Here is a 21,342-nt window from a genome sequence, read left to right as displayed (position 1 = left end):
AGATACCATTAACGAACGACCATTGATGTAATTAAATGCAACATCACGGATCAACTTCATCCGATGCCAGAAACGAGAGTCTCGCGTGTCTTTCATTGGGATGCAAAATCCGTCTACTGGACAGTACGACTCTGCACGACATCCGTGTCTCAATTCGAGTAACTTGTAATACGAGTACCTGTGTACCATTTCGCACATATTACTGTATCCGTATTTCGATACGTGTCATTTTTAACGGCTTGTATAACGTGTAACGCAGCGAGAGATTCGGATACACGTTCGCGCGTTTCTTTGTCGTCTGAAAACTTTCGAACAGCGAGCCCTAAGCTTATTACACCCGGCTAATCCAGATGAATCTTACTATGTATTTGCAACTAGCTGCGCCTTTCCCTTGTCCGAGTTACGAGTTCAAATTATACGGCTTCGCTACCCGGTTTTCACACGGAACCGTGCACTCTGATCGTTATATTTTCGATACGCCGCGGTCGGCGTTCATCGTTTCCAATTTTTTTTACCGGTAATATCGCGGCTGAAAATCCCGTCTATAATTGTGCACGCGTTTCAAAGTGTGCGGCAACGTTGGCCGCCGGAAGCTCCACGGCTTATCTTCTGTATGCACGGTTTAATAGCTTTAATAAAAACCGAGTTCGTCCGGAATTTAGATTATGATTAAATGCGGTTTTGTTACGCAATGAGACTGTCGAGGAAAGAAAGAAGGATGAAAAATCAGACTGTGAATTCCAGATGAAGCCAAGGAGCGTGGCTACACCATCAGGCATCCGAGAAAATGGTCCGTGCGATTGCATCGATGACATCGCGATCAATTAAACGCAACCACCACGAAAACGAACCGTTTTCTATTTCTATTGTCTCAACCCACATTCGTAAACCCGTCGTCCACCCAAACCCACCCTTGTCGACATAGAGAACGATCCATCCGCGCGATTCCACCCCAAACGCACGTTCGTTCAAGTACCTGAAGCCGTTGCTTGACCTCCGTCGAGGCGATCGCGCTGTGATCGTGCTTGTCTTTCTTCCTGAGCGCCTCGAGCCTCTCCTTCTCTCTTCTTTGTTCTTCCAGCTGCTTCTGCTGTTCCCAGAGCTACAACAGAAAGAAAAGGGAATCGGGAAGAATCGTGCACGAACATGCGGACACGTGGACAAGAGGCGATGGCGCACGGCTGAACGATCGCGATGGATATGTCTATCGCTCTATCGACGAACGAGCACGGACGCAACGACCGATCTCCAATTTTTCTGGGTGGTTTCTGGCCTGAGGAAATCGAAGCGGAATACGAGATGGAAAAACGTAAAGGACAGAGAGAAAGAAGACGGATAGAAAGCGCTTGGATACTCGATCGAATCCCCTTGTGTTGCTCCTCGCTCAGACAATTGGTACCGCGTGTTCATTCTTGCGAATTTCCTTCTGTACTCGTACGTACAACGGTGGCATTAATGCGCGACGAGCATCGATCGGGTTTACGAACGAAGGGAATATTCCGCTGGACTTTCGACTCGGGGACAGCTCAAAGACAATGGATCGTAGCGGCGAGATTACGCCGATTCACTTTGCTCGAACAACGCGGTCGCTTCGACGAAATTTAGAGCGCACCGTCGATTATCGTAAGAGCGCCTGTAACGCGGGAAATAACCAGTCGCACATGGTCGACGCCAGGAGAGATTAAAGGAAAAATGTTCCTTTCGATGTATCATTTTCAAGTGGATGGAAATTAAGGATCGACTACGCGTTGTAATGGAGCACCCACTGTGTCATTCAATCAAACCGCACACTGTTCACTTTGCGTTCAATTCCGTCGATTGAGTCGCGTTGTTCAAGCAAACCAAGCCGTGCAATCTCGCCTTAGGCGCGAACGGTTCGATACTCGAGAGGGGACAAAACTACCATCGCCTAGGACTGCGGTGGCGAACCTTTTTCTATACTCGCGTGTCAAGTACATGTGAACAATACTTTTAGAAATCATATTTAATAGGAAATTAATTATCACACTGTACACTTTGTTTTTTATTTTAGAACAAACGACGGCTATGACCGTCGCGAGGGCTGTACCCGGCATTTGCCTCTACAAGGATCGTTCTTATAGATGGAAGAGGTTCACGCTAGTCAAGGAGTTGGATGAGAGTAACTATAATTCACCTATAATACAAAATTGTACGGTTACAGCCATCGTTTGCGGGTTAATTCGCGTAGCAGCAGAATTTTCATCCGTGTCAGCACGTTTCAGAGCGACGGTGATCAATGCACACAGGCTCGCCATGCCGTACATTAGGAGAATGGGTGTCTCGCGAAGCGGTGACCGAGGAACGAAAACGGCGAAGAGATTACGCGACGAGAGAGGACGTACGCGGGCACAGAAATCGAAGTCGAATGGACCCCTGGACTGGAACTGGAACACGGTGCGCGAAATCCAGTTCAACGAACGCCGCTTACCTTCAGCTGGTGCATCTGTTGCTCGTGCAGCTCGGCCAACTGGCGTTCCTGCGCTTGGTATTGTTGCCGCAGTATCTGTTGCTGAAGCTGATGATGCTGTTGCAGCTGAAAACACAACCGACGCATCGAACATATCGGTCGGAACGGAGGCTGTACGCGAGGGTTCGTCATCGCGACGCACAGATTCAAATTCGATTCACCGAGAACCGAGGCGACGATTGGATAAGAGCCAGCGTTTACGCGCCATTTCATTCTGAGTACGTTTTTCGCTCGGCAATTTGCGCTACCGAATTAGACTCGCTCCGATGGAAAACGACGAGCGAAATGGCGCGTTAACGCAAGGTGCGTTCAGACTTATAACGGAACGAAGAACGTCCCTCTTTCTATTTCTTTTTACAGGAGGAGACAGAGGGAGATGTGTATGGGGTTTCGTAGCAATGCGAGCGAATTCAACGGAGAAAAACCAGGCTGGCGCGATCAATGCCAGTGGATGGAAGCGGGTGTCTCTTTTGCCGTCGGAAGTTACTGGTCACCGCTTATGTGTTTCGCAGGGACATTGTTCTCTGCGTTCTTATCGGGTCTCCCGACACGGGTATTCAAAGGATCTTCGAATCTGTGCATCGACCGCGAATGCGCATCAACCGCGATTAACCCTTTGAGCACCAGCAGCGAAGATATCACAGCGAGACGCGAAATTCTTGAGGAACAGGGGACCCACGAACTCGAACGTTCCCTTACAAGTGTATCCTAAAAAGATCGTCACGTATAAAAAATTGTATACAACTTTCATAGCTGAGGAAACATTTTTTCATCAAATGCAATCGTACGAGACACTTGTCGAGGACTCAAGTATATAATCGAGCGTATCTTCGTTCTCCAAACGAGGCAGGAAGAACGTATTATGCTCGTAATACATCACTGGAAACTTCGGAATATCAAACTTAAATCCATACAACGACATTGAATCATAATTTGGAAGACTTTCTCACGGGATGAGTCCTCTAATATAGGAAAGCCGCTACGCGGTGTTCCAATGTTCATCAGGTAACGTTCAACTGGTATTTAAGCTTACTAATTAGATAACATTGTGCGCTGATAATTCGTAAACAGCGTCGAGACAAAGGAGTCGAAGATCTTCTCAAGAACCAGCCCCTTCGTCGACTATTGGAACACTCTGAACAATGCCGCTTGATGCTCAAAAGATTAAATGGGATTGGACAATAGAGGGAGAAAAAAAAATGAGGAGAGACCGCGTACATATCCGTGGGCGAATCGAACGGGTTACCTCGAGTATCTTCTGCTGCAGCATGTGGCCATGGAGTGCGGCTGGATCGTTCGAGCTGGTGTGATAGGCGCCGGATGTCAAGGTGGTCGCAGCACCGCCAACTCCGCCGACCAGGTCCCTCGATCTGGACATCGGTGAGCCTGGCGTGTCCCTGGCCATCTCTATGCACACGCATCGGACAATATGTACCACGTGTACGCTTGCAACGGATACAGGCGAACAGAGGAAACGTCGTCGAGTCAAGATTCCAACGAGAATGGATAACCGCGAGCAGCGTCGATCGCGGAAACGACGGCCACGGCGACGACATCGTCGGTACAAACGGCAAGGACGTGCGCGACCGCGAAAACTAGCTTAATCGTTAAACGGTCGGCTGAGGCTCGGATACCATTGCTATTTTTAGAAGCGTCATGCGCGGCGAGTACCTTATCTTTTCTTTTTCCTGCGTTTAATCCAGTTTTAATCCGGACCGGCACGTCTGCCGGACGAAAGGGTAAATATACGAGGCGCTAGGGGGGAACAAGAGCGAACCTAACGTTTCACCAGCAATTTTTTTACTTTCAGGAAATTGATGTATAGCGGCTAGACACGCGTGGGTACGCCTTGCGGCTCTCCCTTCTCTCTGGTGTAGAATAAGGTTTCACGGAAACCTCATAGAAAATGAAGAACGCGTTGCAAAGGTAAACTCTACGGTCTTCGGTCCATTTTCTTACTATAAATTCGTTTCTTTTCGTTCGTTCCGCGCGATAACATTCCCCAGTTACGTTCTATAGTGTACTTCGTTCAATGCTTCTTGAAGATTCATTGTTGTTCATTAACAGAAGGAATGTTTTCACTTTACCAGTCTTATGTATATGCGTGTAAGTATAATTACGTTGTTCATAGGTCAAAGTAGCTGACTCCACTTTTCGCATTCCTTAGTGATAAAACCCTTGGTTGGTACTTGACTTTATGATTCTACGAATTTTCTGTTTGGTTTAGTTTTTGTTTGGTCGATTCAAATCAAGTTGACGTATGAACAATTCAAGTATTGAAAGTACAGGGAGAATGATTTGCTAATAGGTGAAATGTGTCCAACAGCTTTCCGTTAGGTTCGTCCTCGTGGAGACGGTTTCAAGCGGAGTTACTTTTGAAGGCAACGCCTCATATAACAAGTGGATAACGTCGAGAATACGCGGATCAGTCGAGACAAGAGCATCTTCGAATAGAAAAGCAGCGTGCGGGGATCGACACGTGAACCTATGCGTTTTAATATCGTGGCAATCCGCGACGACCTCGACCCAAACACAGCAGGCGGTACGATTCGCGTTAGTTCCCGTGGCTTCCTCCGTTGCTTACCTTTCTGCGGTAGATGCGTGAACGCGGACGCGATCTCGACGCTTCTGTAACCCACGTCTTCTGAAACAAACGGGAAAATGGTATCGTAAATGGCTAGCGACGTGCCGATTTCTTTTTTACTAGCGAGTCGCGCTGATCGAGCGTTTCACAGTTGCTATCGTTATTTATTTACTTAACATCGAACGGGAAGTGATCTGACGTTACGTAACAAGATAGAAAGAAAAGCGGATACTCGAGACACGTGTCATATCTATATATATATATATACCATAAATGTATAATCCTCAACGAGGAATTATAACTCTTACGAGCTGATCTCGTTTGAACCAGTCTTCTGACGAGAAAAATCAGTATTAAATTGTTACCAGTTCTGTCCGCGTATTCATGGGAAATCGAAATGCATTAGAAGCACAGGACGCATATAATATGCGAGCAAAAATTCAGCCCACCCAAATTGAAGTACATCCGCTGGTATAGAAGTTCCGTGTCGCTCAGAGGCTGAAACGAGCCTCTTTTTAGACCCCGTTTCATTAATCGTGCTTGTAGATGTTCGAATTTCCATATGCTTCCGCAAGTGAACTCGTATCGTTCCACTTGTAAACCCGTACACGGTACCCACGTTATCCCCGAAGAGGTAACAATACTACATCGAGGTGTATCATCGGCTGATAAGCGTGTACAGGCGGAGAATCTGATAAGTTCGCGTAAGCAGCGACTATTGACAATGCGACGGTTAAAAATGTAGTCGATATATCTTTATCGTTGGAGAGATTAGCGATGAGGGGGGTAAAAAAAAAAAAAAAAAGAAGAAAGAATCGAAGGGAAGGACAGACCCGATCCTCGACTCCGGCTCGGGTGGAATCGAACGGAAAAGGGTCGAAAGGGGGCGAGAACGGTACGAAAAGGTGAGCGGACTGCGGCGCGAGTGCGAGAGCGAGTCGAGGAGCGTCGAGTTAGCGGGCGAGCAGAGGTCACTGCACGCTGCATTCCTCCGAGTCAAGTCCAAGGTTAATCGCGAAGGAGGGCCGTTCTCCGACGCGCTCTCGCTTCGCTCCTCGCCTCTCTTTTCTTCGTGCTCCTGTTACCTCAGCCGAAAGGTAGCGATTGTCGTTCGTCCGAACGGGAGCAGCGAACGTGCAACGTTCGCGAATTCACGCGGGGGACTCGCTGGGGCCACGGAGCCGAGGCTGATCGACGAGCGAGCCGTCCCACACTCCCCGACCGATGCGAATTTATACGGTTCGTCTCTGATCCGGAACGATACGATCGTTTCTAGAAAATTGAAACAATCGATAGATGGAAAATGTGCGCGGTACGTTTCAACGAAGCCGATTAAACTGGTTCGTTCGACGCGTTAAACGTCCACCGTTGCGTTAACGCGGCGTTTCATTTTCAAGCTGAATTCTTTCAGTCAATTTACAACATGGAATCGCATTCGCTGGGAAAAAGTTCAGTGTGAGATGCTGCGTTAACGCAACGCTGGGACTTGATGAGTGTGCTTGCTTTGGGACAGTGACACGGCTCGCTTACTTTCTCCCACAACGATGCAAGAACGTATTTCTGGGTCTTTGAGTTCCTCGCGAGTAGAAAGAATGTTTGTTAGGGATTTATAACAACGAATTACTATATTATAATATGTTGTTACATAAATTTTGGTATGGTATCTTTACAGAATAACGATTGAAAATGATGAAAATTGTTTTGCAGGAAAGCTTGATCTCCGAGTTCTGTCGCTCACTTCTGTAACAATACCAGCGATACTTTGGTTGAACAACGTGGACGATTGAATTGAATCGAGAGCAAAATGAATGGTTTATACACAGCGTAAATTCGTCTCAACGTTCTCCTCTGTGAAAGCGATTGATCCGTCAAGAGAAACTAACATCGAGCGTCTTGGAAACGTATGCTGTGGCAATTTCGAGTTTTCAAGGAAAGAGGACGAGCACAATTTCAATGCCGATGATTCACTGGGAACCTAGAGCTGCGCGTCGCGGCAGAGGCCTGTTGGTAACCAAGAAAATTAGGGCTGGCACTGATTAAACTTAATTGCCGCGAAACGCATCGTCCGGATGTATGCGTTTAAACTCCGCCTAGTTATCAATTACGATAAAGCTTAATTCCTCGAATTCCTAACCATCTTTCCTCTTTCACGCCCACGTAAACGACGGGGTTCACGAGTCGAGCGGGTAGTTCTCTGTGCCCATCGAATAATCGGCGTTGCTCGAGCGAGGTGAGTCGCGCGAGCACTCCTCTCCGTAGATTGGTCGCCGCTGCTGGTTCGAAACGGATCGAATCGAAAGAGAATCGCGGGATCGGCGCCTCGCCGCAACGTACCGTTATTATTAGCAAACGAATGTCGGTGTGTAGGTCAGGCGAGTGGCTGATGTAGAAAGAGAAAAAGGTCACCGACGGTCGGTTCAGCGAAACCAGTGGTTCGTATTCGATTCGTGCCCTTCCTCTCTTCGAGTAGCTTCGCTCAGCTACTCGCGTACGCGCGCGTGGAATTATTTATCTCCCGATGAAAATTCAAATGACCGTCGTTAGTTGAAATTGAGCGTGCGACGATCCGCGGACTCCCGCGTGAACCAGCGCCGGGGTTCGGGCAAAAAACGCGTGCGAAAGAAGTCGAGCTAGACCGGAAACGACTGCGTTTCGCTTTACCAACGGGCGAGAGAGAGAGAGAGAGGGAGAGACAGGGAGAGAGAGCGAGATCGGTGCGTGCGGAACGAGAAGTAAGTTTTTACTCGTGTTCCTGGCCGGTGGCCGACTAGCTAAGATTAGACGAACGTTCGCTATATATAGGATGACATTTATATACGCACCTACTAAACGCGACTATACACGCGGCTTCTCTCTCTCTCTTTCTCTCCCTCTCTCTCTCTTTCTCTCAACCCTTGCACCATCGCCGCCATTTTCCCTCATCGCGCGCACATATACACGTGTGATTTTTCTCGTTCGCTTTTTCTCTTCCTTTAACTCTACTATGGTTCGAAAAATTTGTTAGATTTCACTACACAGAGCAGTGCTATCATTTCCCTAAAAATCTTTCCCATTTTGAGAGGAATGAAGCATTACCTGTGTACAGATTAGTTTATATAATTGCAAATAAGAATGGTAGCTGCTTGGTATGTTAGTTTGGAAACTAGAAAGTGTCGAAAAGAGAGAAGAGTACAATGGAAGTTGAGAATGACTCAACGCGACCGTAGCAGAGTTAATGTCTATACAAAACCTAAGTTGTAGCAGTCGAAGTAATCCGATTGATTTGGTTGTTACAGTCCACGCAATCGTGAAAAAGAATAAGGAAAGTACATAGTACTGTTGGAGGCACAAGAGAGATCTTAGCGACACGTCAGCTATCAAGGAAAATCCAGTTCCAGTCCCAGTTCAATATTTACTTCCGCATCGAACGGTACAATTACAAAACTCGTGCGTAAAATTAAACCATACGAAACGCAAATGAGGTATAAAAAATGAGAGGAACGCGAGAGAAAATGGAACGTAAGATATTAACGAGGTTGATAGACCACGTACGACGTTTGCGTCCATCGAATTGAATAAAAACGACATGGATCGATCGAGGAGGATTTTAATGATCGCGTTGTTCGCGTCGAAATGAAATAAGACGACGGCAACAGTCGTCGCGGGGAACAGTTTGGTTGGAAAAACGCTGGACGCGGGACGACGCGTTGTGATCGCGTGTGGGCGTACGACTCGATTTCTCGGGCCAGAGAGCGACCAAGAGGAAGGAAGACCAATGACCCCGTAATGCTGGTGATATCGGAACAACGCGAATCATCGTCGTTATACACAAACGCTGAAGTAGAATCGGCGTCTGTCTTTAGTCTACATTACGTCGACCACCAACCCCTCAAGATTCGCTACATTTTCAACCAGACCATTTGTTTAACAGTCTTCCACACCCGAGGATACATGGAGAATTAGTCCAGACAAATTACAGTATATATTTGACCGTTTTAATATCAGTATCAGTATCGGTAGTTGTAAATAATCCCTACAAGTTTTATCTTCAGCGGTATTAGTACATAGCGAGAGTGATACTGATACGTAGATTGATGAACTTTATGCAAGTTCGTATCTGAACTATTTTTTCGCGTTATGTATATCATTCTGTACTTTCATACATGCTTGCTACTTTCTTACAAACGCGTAGATAATTCTCTGGGTAAATAAGTGGATAAATATACATTGAAATTAGTCTGGACACGTGTACGTGTATCGCGATGGAGATCAGGGACGTGCACAGAAGACTCTCATCGTCAGATTTCATACGGAGGCGATCGAGCAAATTCCAACGTGCATGTCCTGTTACGCGGACGAATGGCCGTGAACAAATGCGTACGGCGTTTTACAGGTTGCAGACAAAACGGTCGATCGGACGACGGTACTTGACCGTTCGCGTTCTAAATTGATCCCATGACTTTGTCTAAGTGGCGCGAATGATTCTGGTGACGTCAAGCACATTTCTGTTTCTCCTATTTGTTGCGCCGGATTCGCGAATCGCGGTCAGCCCGATTCTTCCGTCGTTCAGACCGATTCTCGTCCATCGAAACGATCGGATCTCTCGCAATCTCTCTACAACTGTAAAAAAGTGACGCTGGTTAAAAGATTTGCATGCCTCGCGCTTAATAGCCCCCATCGTAATATGCCCGCGAGTTGTTCGAAGTCGTCGCGACAAAATGAGTTTGACGTAACGGTCGAACTGAAGAGTGGAGTCGTTGCTGGGTAAATTGCCTGACTCAGAAGCGTAATCGAATTAGTCAATCTTCTTCCTTTCTCTGGCAATCATAGAGGTATATCGATAAACGATAATGCGATAGAATATTTGATAAAGTATCCATACTGGGCGGTACATACCTACAATTACAATTTGTTGGATGGATTAGTAAGAATTGATAATAGATAGGTACGCGATACTTCCGCAGATATCAGTTTATACGGTGAAACGATGGATCGTGATCGTGCACACAGGCGTGTTAACGCGTGACATGGTGTTAACGAGTCCCGCGAACGTGGAGACGATGCCCCTTGTCCGCCCACCCACTGGCAAAGTTCGTTCCCCTGTCGCTTCGTCGTATGAATAAATTCGTGAGTGCATTTCGAAATCGGCCGCGGACTCTGTTAAGAAATCGGTCCTTCTTCCAAAGTATTCAATCGCGCATCCAAATTGCACGCGCAAAATGCTGTTTTTTACGCAGACACAATACGCATCGATCATTCGATCTCTTTTGTATTTAAAAAGTAACTTCCGGTGGATATAATCGATGGAGGAACCGTATCGCGAAGTAACAACTGATAGATGAGAAACTCGATGCTTCAAAAAACGAACCATATAATACAGAACTGAGATAAGAGTCGGAAGCTTTAGTTAAGATCGAAGTATAGTTTAATTGCAGCCCAGCCCTGATCCCTACCGAAAAAGATGGATTGCTGAAAGCGACCTCGTAATGCCACGAAGGTTACTGTAAACAAGAAACGCTATTCGCGTCGTAACGGCCAAGCACAACAGGTGTCCGGTTGATTCGGAAATGGCATTCGAGCAGTGACGTATGGCACGCATCCGAAACGGTGTTCAATTCTCTCGATAATTAGCGAAATCAGCGTGAACAATGTTCCGATAATCCCCAAGCACCCGTGGAAACCGACGAAATATGGAACGAAGAAGAAAGAGAGAGGTATGCGTCTCGTACGAACGGGAAAACATGGCTGGCAGAGAGGCACGTTTCATTGGCCACCATCGCGTACGATTTTTCGTTCGCCTCCTAAAACTTCACCACAGATGTTTACCTTGCAATTCGATAAAGGTATTTTACACGCTTATCTATCGTCTTATGACATAACAGAACGTGAATCTCGTTGCAATTGTCGTCGATTAGGAAAGGGAGCAGTTCGATTAGCGGGTCGACCAACGATTCCGTACTGAAACCTGGAGAAGTGGGCAAGTCGGGAAAAAGCGAAAGACAAGCGAGGAACCAGAAACAGTACCAACCAGCGAGAGAAAATAAACGCGATATAAGGGAAAAACGCACGGTAAGGGGATGACAAAGTGGAAAGGAAAGAGGAAGAGGAAGGAAACAAGTGTTGGACGGCGATGGGGAACGCGCGGTCGCGTGCGACAACGCGCGAGGCACAGGTTACCGAAATACGTTGTCTATTTCGAGCGAATTGTCAGTCGTCCGCGTATCGTACGCGTATCCAAGTACGTGCACCAACTGTGAGAACTCGAAACGCGATTCGAACCAGCGTGCTGCACACCACTGCGCACTAGTTTACCACCTTCCGCACTCGTTGTACACAGGGGAACAGCACAGCGCGAATCCAATGGTAGCGAGTCGCGAGCCTTATCGTGGATCAGCATGGATCGCCGCGCGGGAACATGGACGGGCGCAGTGAAAGCTGGCCATCGGTGTCGGGTGAAACCAGCGGAGAAGTCCTGCGGCGAGAAAACCAAGAGGACACAATAGTCGACGGGTTTCGTAGGATACGACGCGCGGTATTCCTCTCGCGCGCGGACGTCACAGATAACTAGAGAGGACTGTGGCGCGCGCGGCGCTCCGTGCCGCGCGTTACCATCTCTTTCTCGCGATTCTCTCGCGTCTCTCTGTAGGTGTCGCGTGCACGCGAGCGCGACACCGCGACGGCAGCGCCCTGGTTCGCGGGACTCGCGAATCTCGGCTATTTATAGAGACCCGGTATTGTTGCGTCCAGCGTTTGTGTTTCTCGCGCGCGCACCACCAGCCCGACGTAATCGCGAAGCTGATTCGCTCCACGGCCCGCCGCCGCCGCCGCCGCCGCCCCGCATTTTCTGTACCATTAGCCTTTCCTCTCGCTGCCGCCGCGCGCTCTGCCTCCGTTCCATCGCCGCCTAGTCGATTATTTTTCATCGCGCTTTCGTCGTTACTTTGCCCCAACAACGGCTGTTTAACTTGGACTCGCCTATCGATGGTATCCCCGCGCTCTTTTCATCCTCCAGACTGTCCATGGTTACGGAAAAACCTGTCGCTTTCTCTTCCTTGTAAATCGTGCACGAAATTTCCTTAACCTAACCTAACCTACGTTGAACGATCGCGTTCAAATTGGGAGTTGCGAGTCGTTCCATGTTTCATATGAATCTAGTTAACTCTGTCTCCCTCTTTCTCTCTCTCTCTCTCTCTCGATGTAATTGGTTACATTTAATCAGTGAGAAACATGTTTGTAATTCGTTCGAAGGTAGCAGGAAAATTTGAAGAGCAGATAAACCGCCATGGTAATCTCGATAGAGATCGATCGTGACGAGGGATCGATACCAGCCATTTTCAAGATGGAGGTAGACACTGGCTCGAGTCGAAGCGGCGGTACCGCGTTCCCATGACGCGATGCGAACCGTTCCAACGCTTTTAATCAGATTACGAGATTGTAAATTTATTCTCGATCCATTTGTCCATCCGACGCAGTTCATTCGATGGTTACGTAATACCCGCATTTTCCAGGAATATCCATCGGTCGCATCGGCTATCGTAGCCAGGATCCGTTATTCCGAAGAAAGAACCACGCGACTGGGCCACTGGGTAAGCGGCGAATTGTTTCGAAACGTTTTTCGAGCCATCAGCAGGTGGTTTCTCACGAACCACAAGCGCGACCGTACAGGTATGTATCGACGCGTGCACCGCTGGCTAAGACCGCCAATCTTTTCTTCGTTCCCGATCGATACCTTCGGCTCCTTTTCTCGCTGTTGTTTCCTACTCCCCCGTCGAGTCCACCCTCTACCGCCCGTCTCTGTTATCCGTCTTTCTTCGATTCCAGTTCCGTTCGGAAGAAGCCCCACGAGACGGCGAGTCACGAGAAAGCTACCTTCCGAAAATAGGTAGCAAGGTCACCCCTTCTCGGACCATCTCCTGCTGCTCGTCGCTCCACCCTAAAGCCCGAGCGTATCGATCGACCGAGCGTTGCCGATAGCGAAACGGTTGCCGTTTAGACGAGGACGCGGTCGCACCGTACCAGCGTCCCGTGACACGCGTTCTTCGACAGCTCTCGACACCGCCATACTCCGACCACGTGGACGCATCAGCCTCTCCCTTATTGGTCAGGAAACGCGAGGGACGAAGGATATGCGATTCGTTCGCCAGCTGGTGATGTACCTTGCAGCTTGAGTATCGTCAATGGACGTCCATTGTTAATTACGATCCACCGTGTGGGAGTATAATAAGGAAGGAGGAGAGGAAGGATAAACGGACAAGTGAGACAGATGGAGAGAGAGAGAGAGAGAGAGAGAGAGATGGAAGATTGTTGGTGTTTTGAATTTTTCTAAAAGATGGCGCGTGCTGGGTAGCGCCGCTGGTGACTCTAATCCATCCAGGGTCTCTCGTCACTTCTGACTATTTATAGACGACCGCTCGATATGATGTACCGGCGTTATTTTTAGCCGCTTACCTAGCTACGGCCCTTTCACCCCTTCGAAATAGCACTCGGGTAGACTCAAACGAGAACGGCATTCGTAACGCGACGACCGGCCCAATACCGACAGCTTGTCTACCGAAAAAACTGCCTCAGAAATCTATCGGCCTACTCATCGATTATGTCCCGCCTTAATTCTCGATGATCTTCTCGAGCGATCCTACGAACATTATCCCTCTTATGTTCGATATACGCCTCGACACGTGTGATATCTATATCAGGCATGCTCGAATCCGATTAACCATGGATTACCCGCGCTGCTTAATCGCGTGTACATACACAGCGGTTATGAAAACTATTAGTACGTACCTAAATCTTATGCTTCGTTTCCACGGAACCAAATTTGCAGAGTCACGTGAAAGAACTATTAAATTATTAATAAGAGCTTAACGCGAGCATACCAAGCCGATTGATCAGTAATCGTGTAAACGATCGAACAATGATAACAACGTGGAAAACTACTTCAAATCCTTGTCTGTTGTTTTAACATTTGAACATCGAGAATTGTAGACGTGCGACGACTTTTGCAACCGACTGTATGCTCGTGTTGTGTAACATTCGTTCGAAACAATATTTGACTACTGAAAAAAGGCCATTTCTCTGTTTCAGATCCGGTTAGAATGGACACACTCGGGCGTGTGCGGACAGCAGTAACGCGCGTATATCCCCGACAATAAAACTCGAAAATGCAACAGGCCATTACGCCAAGCCAGGGGTAATTAATAGTTGGGGGAAAAACACGTACGAGCCGGTACGTTCGTTGTTCGACTGTTTCAAGCCTTCCCGACCGAACCGCGCCGCATCATAATTGCACGCGAAACCAGAAAAACAACGTTTATTTGCGTAGCTGATTACGTAACCACGTTTAATTATGTGTTGGCGCAATTATACCGTAAACTACCATCCGCTTGAAATAGCTGAATCGATACGTCCGGAGGCTCGCGACGTCCTCCGGGTTTATGTCACTGCCGATTCCCGCTCCCCCTGTGAATTTCAGAACTGGAGCGAGGGTCTACACTTGAAAAGATGGTGGAGGAGGAGGAGATGGACGCGCGGTATCCCCGTCGTACGGCCGCGAGGACGGGCGCACGTTCACGCGGCTAGCCGCGGCGAATACAGAGCGTGAAAGAGAGCGGAGCGAGGGGGACGGGGGGTAAATTTGCTTCGTAGGTGGTCCCTCTCGACGGTAATACGCCGTATGGCGTGCTAGGACAAAAATAGTGGCGGTCCCGTTCGAAAATACCGGCTGCTAAAAATACGAGCAAAAATAAACGTCTACACGTGCAAAAACAGGCATTAATATTCGTTGCGCGTCTAATGTTCGTGTTTTCGTGCCACTAGAGAACAACGCGGCGACGTAGAGGGCCGACAGCGAAGGGACACCGAACTCCGGGCCACGAAGAACCACGCGGAGCGAGCGGAACGGGCGAGGGAAGCAGAGGAGAGCAGCAGCGACATTCCAGTTTCAATTCGTGCCCCGACGGAACTGTTGCGTGACGCGGCACGCAGAAACGTGGAAACGAGGGAAACGGGACAGAAGAAGCGGAAGGAAGAAGGCTGGCGCCGCGAGAACGCCGTGGATCTCCGACGCGGAAGACCGATCTTATCGGTCCGCTTGCCCCTGGTATTCTCGAACTGTCGTAAAACCTGCAGCCAGCGCGCGAACGCGGCTTTGGCGCCACCCTAACAGGCCGTGGCAATGCTTTCACTGACTCATCGGAAACGAAAACGACCGTAACAGAAACAGACCGTCGCCTGTGACCATCGTGGAAAGTAAATTCATTCGCGAGGACCAGTAACGCTTATTGCACGTCCAATTCGCTTACTCAGAGAGGGAGAGAGAGAGAGAGGGAAAACTTAGGGGACGAGAGACAGAATCGCGTGATGCTCGACGTTCTTTTTAACGCATATACGTATAAGTAAGAGCGTGCCCGTATTGGTCGCTAGAACGACGACGAGATCAATAAGAAAAATGTCGGTGGAAGTAGAAAGCAACTCGATGCGTACCGTGCGACGGTTGTTCGAGTGAAATCAGTAACGAGAAGGAGAGAGAAAGAGAGAGAAGAAAACGAGAGATTTTTCTCTCACGGGAGGGTTAAAGAAGGAGAGGAATGTATATCTATATATAGATCGATATTTGGTTGGTGGAGTTTTCTAGGATGACCTTTACGTTGATCACCGTCCACTTTTACATCGCGCCATTAGGCTAGGTTATTGGTTCTGCCCCTTCTGTTCGCCTCCCTCCGGATAGATGCCACCGTTCGCGCGAATCTGGGTTATGTTTACTACCCCCCTCTTCTCCGCCGATTTCTCTGCAGCTCCGCGTACCTTCCACGAGGTTTACGCGTGCACGAACTTTGCCGCCTCCTACGCAAACGCGACGGCGAGCATTTTGTTGCCTGGAAAATACACCCCCGCTCGGAGCGCGGCTCCCATACGTCGTGCACGTTGGACACGCGCAGAATCGTAGAGAGATCGGGAGTAGAGGGGTGCACGCGAGGGGGAGACGGAAGAGATTCGAGTTGTTCACGAGATTGTACTCCTTTTCAGCGCACGACGAAATGAAAAACGAAGAGGACGGGAGGAGGAGAAGGTAACGGAGAATTCGTGGTAATCCTGATTACTGGGACACGGAGGGAACGACAGGGAGGAATTAACGGCGAATCTACTGTCGCGTAAACCCAACCGTCGAAGAAGCGCTAACCTCCGTTCACGTAGCAACGGGCCGTTGCGGTAAAAATAGAAATAGCCGTGCCGATCGATCGGCGGTCATTTCCGTCACGCTATCCGACCGATGAAATGGTTTTCACCGTGACTACCCTTGCGATCGATCTCGTTCTTCGATTCGGATCGACTCGATCGCACGCGTGGCATGGCTCGAGGATTGATGGGACACGGTAACGCGGAGCCACGGGATGGCCGGGGCCATTGTGACGATCCGGGGAAACCGATGAGACGCGGTGGTCGAACGGCCACCGAGGACACGCTGGCCCCGCGCGTAAACGATCGAAAACTCGTGGCGAGCACCAAGCGGCCAGGCACCCACCCACACCTACGGAATGGAGAGCGTTACGACGCGACGAAATTAGCACGGGCACAATAAGCGATCCCGCCTTCGCTCGGAAAAATAGATTTGGCAAACTACCAAAGCCCGGCTTTGAATAGATCCCAAATATATGGATCATCGTGGTCTTTTGCGTTCCTTCTGCGCGAGGCATCCGCCACCGGGTAGAGAAAGCTCTCCCCCGCGGGTCTACCTTCCCAAGCGTGGGCGCCTCGATCTTTTGTAGACGCGAATCGAGCCACGCTGGACGTGTCCTGCCTATGCCGCGCGACATTGCCTCCTGGCGGGGGATCGCGTTATCGGGGCCCCGCCCTGAGCATTGTTCGAAAGAGAGACACCCTTGGGAAACGACAAGCCGAACGGAAATAAATTGGAGCCGATGAAAATAACACTCGGGTGGCTATTTTACGCGCGCGACTGTTCGCCGTCATAGTCGGCTGTCGCCATCGTTGTCCCCCGTCGCGACTGCCTCAGGTATACGAGGTGCGATCAAGAAGTCCGTGCCGTTTTTCTTCGTTCGAGAAAGTATTCGTTTAGTCTTCCAAATTTAAAATAACCCCCCTCCCTCGATTCGACGGAACGGGATTGCACCAACGTTGCTTGCGATCCTGAAAACATTTCTTGTTTTCATCAGAGTTGCGCTTGTTTTTATAGCACTTCGTTTTATATCTTCAACAATCTCGAAACTGCCCTCCTTTCATGGTTATCTTTCATTTTAGAAACGGGAGACAGCCACAGGGAATCGCGTCGGATGACTATGGTAGCTGAGGCATCGCTACTGTACCATTTATGGATAAAAGTTGATGAGCAAATCGATGAGGTATTGCAGCATCAAAGTGCACGATACGAGATGTAAAAAATTCGCTGGCTACGTTAAAATTGGCGCAGAGGACAGGGTTGAGTATACCAGAAGCGTAAAGGGAATAAAAATTTGATGCGTCGAATATTTCTGTCGCGCAAGAGTTTTCGATTACACCTCGTATTCCTTGCAGGGCATACTCTGTCGTGTAGAGCGGACCGTGTGGACGAGGAGACCGCGGCGGCAGCTTCGATCGAACGCGATCGATTCGAAACGCGCGGCGAAGTCGATCGCGCGGCCCCGCCAGCACTTTCTCGGCGACCTCGTTCCAGCGACAAGATCGAAACTTGACAGGGGCGCGCCAACTATGCAGCTTTTACCCTCGATCGGCTTGATCGAACCAACGCGGATCAGGGGGAACGAAGAGAGGGTCTGTACTGTCCGATAATTCGAATGTTCCCTTCTGCCGCTCCGAATAAACGAAACTGCTACGAGCTGGCTTAGAGCAAGCTCGAAACAAAGAGCGTCGATTAACGGTTAGTTGATCCAAACGACGCGTATCGTTTCGAACCACGGGAAGCCACTGATATATAAATAGCGACGTCCGCTACGGTATTTGATAACGACCGCGTCGTTTCGTCTCCTCATCGACGAATCAATCCTTCGGCAACGCGTTCCAACTAGACGATACCAGCGGGAATAATGGCTCGCGGCTCTGACGGATCGATATGCAGCTACCTATTATTAGATTGCCTCGCTGGACACAACGATTATCATCCGCGGATTTTATCGGGTATTCGTTATCTGCGCGCCCTTACGGATACATAGGAATGAATCGATAGGCTAAAAATACCGATAGTTTTATCGATGACTAGTGTCAGAACGTGATATTGATTATTATTCGAGGTTGAAACAAAAGTACAGATGCCTTACTCATATCGGGACGACGTTGCTCTGTACTTTTATTTCTCTTCGTGCGATTGCATTCGTCGTGACTGTATCTTTGCCTTTCAGGACTGAACGCATGGATCGTCCAATATTGATGATACAATCGAAAGAGGGAAATTCTGATGGCGTACGATAAATTGAGTTGGAAACGCGGAGAAGAAAATTTGTACGTTATGAGATTCTCTTTTCAATGGGAGACGTAAGTAATTTCATTGTGTTACGAGCTGTGTTATGTCTATGAAAACAGAGTCCATCCTGTACGTTCACTTTTTCCATCGATACACGTTCCATTCGATGCAAACGGTTTTTCTTCCGTTACTAATTACATATCTACCGCGATGAAAAGTATCGATACCAAGAGTGCTCGGCATCAATTAGAGATCACAGCGTCGAACGCGCGCTGAACGTAAAAACTAATTAATACATCCGTGTTTTATTGCATACAGCTTTCGATAGACGAGTGTACACGTCTACTGAAATACGCGTATGCAGATGGATATGTGCAATAAACAACCAAGGGTACGTGTACATTAGCATATTGATATTTCATTTCGTGCGACTATTATATTTATGCAAGTGATTCGTGAAAGAAACAAGCGACTGCACGTACCACACACTCTAAATATGTAAATAGTTACACGTGTTATAAATGCGCTACTACGCGCGATGCGCTCGTCTGTTTATTAAAAATGACACGGATCAAAATACGAATATATTAATTGCACGTGTGTGGGCACGTGAAACAGAGATCCTCGCATGGTATCAGTAACGAAATTACCGAATGTGTGCGCGTATTGATTCTCACCAATTTGTCCCTGCAGACGACACGATGGAACACACGAGTGGCGAGAAATCGCAGAGGACCCCCATGCTCGTGGAGCATCCCCGTAACGATTTCCACGGAGAGCCAGGCTGAACGCGGTCGTACGCAACGCATGCGTGATTACGATCGAGCTCGATCGGTGAATCGCAGGTACGTACGATCACCGTGCGGCGGTACGGAGGGCGCGGGCTCGCGATTCGACGTAAGCCGACCAATATATGCGCGTGCATAATGCCCAGCATAACCGAGTAGTTTATTTATAACGTCGCGGAAATACACACACGACGCCTTTATTATAAAAGCTTGTGTAACGCTGCTCGCGTGTTACGTAACCGTGAGAGGAGCTGCGTCCACGAAAGAACCGCGGGCACGGGCGTCCCGTACGTTCCGCGTTCGACGCGACCGGGCCCGATCTTTGAACGGCGCGCGAGCCGTCGATCGATTTCTGCCCGCGAACGCGAAATTACACGGTTCACTTTTCGACGCGAACAACGTCGTCCATTCAGCGTAATTGAAAGCACTAAGTGAACGCTGGAGATTACTGAACGGCCAGCCGGTGTATATTTTAATCGAATTGTAATCCACGCTTTGCTTTCAATTTTCTTAAATCGACCGTTCCGTTCGAGCAGAACGAGCCGTGTAATTTCGTCTTTACGATGCGTCGATCTTCGACGACTCTTCAACGATACATGTTTGGCATATATATATATACGTAACAGGTCATTCCATAATTAATGTCGTTTTTCATCTCGCGTTAATTGAACGAACATATTTTATCCACCGCTTGAGCACAAATTTTCCACTGTTCTTTTAATAAAACTTCGTTTTTTCCCGCTCTAAATTAAGCATTTAACAGACATGCAAAGTGGCACTTTTTATTTAGAAAAAGCGGTTATAAAATTCAATCAAAGAAGTCGATCAACATAATTGGAAACATTTGCGACGTATATAGTATCAGATCGAGGAGTTAGAGAATGTCAATAGAACATTGCGAACTTTCGAAATGGTAATTTTAATCACGTCGATGAACCAAGAATCGCGAGCGAAAATAAATGATGAATTGAATCTCGATAAAATCTAAACAGTCATATTAATGGGAACGTCAGTTCTTACAAAGATTCGATACATCTGTGGATATATATTTTTCAGTATTTTCAATAACTTTTTATAAAAAAAAAAAAAACAAAATAGCATACATTTTCCGTACATTCGCAGTACACCGCTTTCTCGGTAGTTAATCGTTTCTTTGGAACAAACTGAATGATACCTAATGGTTACACATAAAAATAAAGTAAATAGCTGGATAATTGGTAATTATAATAATAGCACTATTCTGTCATCCAGATAGGGTTATAAAAATAACACGTTTCGAACAGCAATATTACATATGGAACAGCCCGATAGAATTATCGGAACGTATAATTGCAACGAAAGGCGCTGTTCCATTTGAAGAATAGTAAATGTGACAGCTATGAATCAACCAACAATTTAAACCAATACATTACACTCAACATATCTAACATATAAATAATAGTGTAGCAATGGACACAGTACAGTACTGCAAAGTAAAGCTAAAGTAACACTGAACAGTGTAACAAAGTAGTCGTTAATAACCTCGCGATGTGCGTGCAACCATAAACAAACAAAATAATTAAATTCAACGCGCCCACGTGGCAAACTGCAAATTCATCACTTTTCGGATCTATCTAAGTTCTTCTAAATAGTCTCAGCGATTTTACGCACAAATATAACGATGGAATAAACATTCCTGTAAACGAAAATATACTTGTTGCAAGTCATACAAACGTAATCATCATATTTACCATTATTGCACTGGAATTATTTTTTGATTCCATTTACGAAATGAATTTAAATCAAACCATCGAGAGAACGAATCTGCAAAATTATCGAATTTTTCTAAACACCCAAGAAACTTCCTGCTTTCAGCTTTCAGGCGACCATACAAATGTTTTGCTATCGTTATCTGAAATTACGTAAACCAATCTGTACATCAATGCTCCGTTTATCTGGAAATTAATAAAACGCGCGAGGAAAGAGTGACATCGAGAAATCGAGCGGATACCTCGCAATGGTGACAAAAGACCAACGATCCGAGATGTTCGCAGGACCCAAAGCACGCGACGCAGCGATGTTCGATCTTCGATTGTCCATCGAATGCCCCCAC

The 21,342-nt window shown here is 47.7% G+C and overlaps 1 protein-coding gene across 9 annotated transcripts in view; it reads right to left on the bottom strand.

The window, feature by feature from the left end:
- Hdac4 (histone deacetylase 4) overlaps positions 1 to 21,342 on the bottom strand; it is an 80,569-nt gene that overhangs the window by 10,826 nt on the left and 48,401 nt on the right. For 6 of the 9 annotated variants that reach the window (XM_076901766.1, XM_076901759.1, XM_076901761.1 and 3 more), the window contains 4 exons: positions 5,073 to 5,132; positions 3,735 to 3,895; positions 2,450 to 2,554; positions 977 to 1,102 (listed from right to left, as the gene is read on the bottom strand). In XM_076901766.1, coding sequence (XP_076757881.1) covers positions 977 to 1,102; positions 2,450 to 2,554; positions 3,735 to 3,893 — 390 coding nt within the window. In that variant the 5' untranslated portion in view covers positions 3,894 to 3,895; positions 5,073 to 5,132. The remainder of the gene's footprint in view (positions 1 to 976; positions 1,103 to 2,449; positions 2,555 to 3,734; positions 3,896 to 5,072; positions 5,133 to 21,342) is intronic. The other 3 variants (XM_076901760.1, XM_076901763.1, XM_076901764.1) reach the window with 2 other exon arrangements.

The sequence above is a fragment of the Xylocopa sonorina genome, chromosome 9 (genome assembly GCF_050948175.1).
Source record: "Xylocopa sonorina isolate GNS202 chromosome 9, iyXylSono1_principal, whole genome shotgun sequence".
Taxonomy (NCBI): Eukaryota; Metazoa; Arthropoda; class Insecta; order Hymenoptera; family Apidae; genus Xylocopa; species Xylocopa sonorina.
The sequence above is the reverse complement of the archived record's forward strand: the minus strand, read 5'-3'. Positions and strand labels throughout refer to the sequence as shown.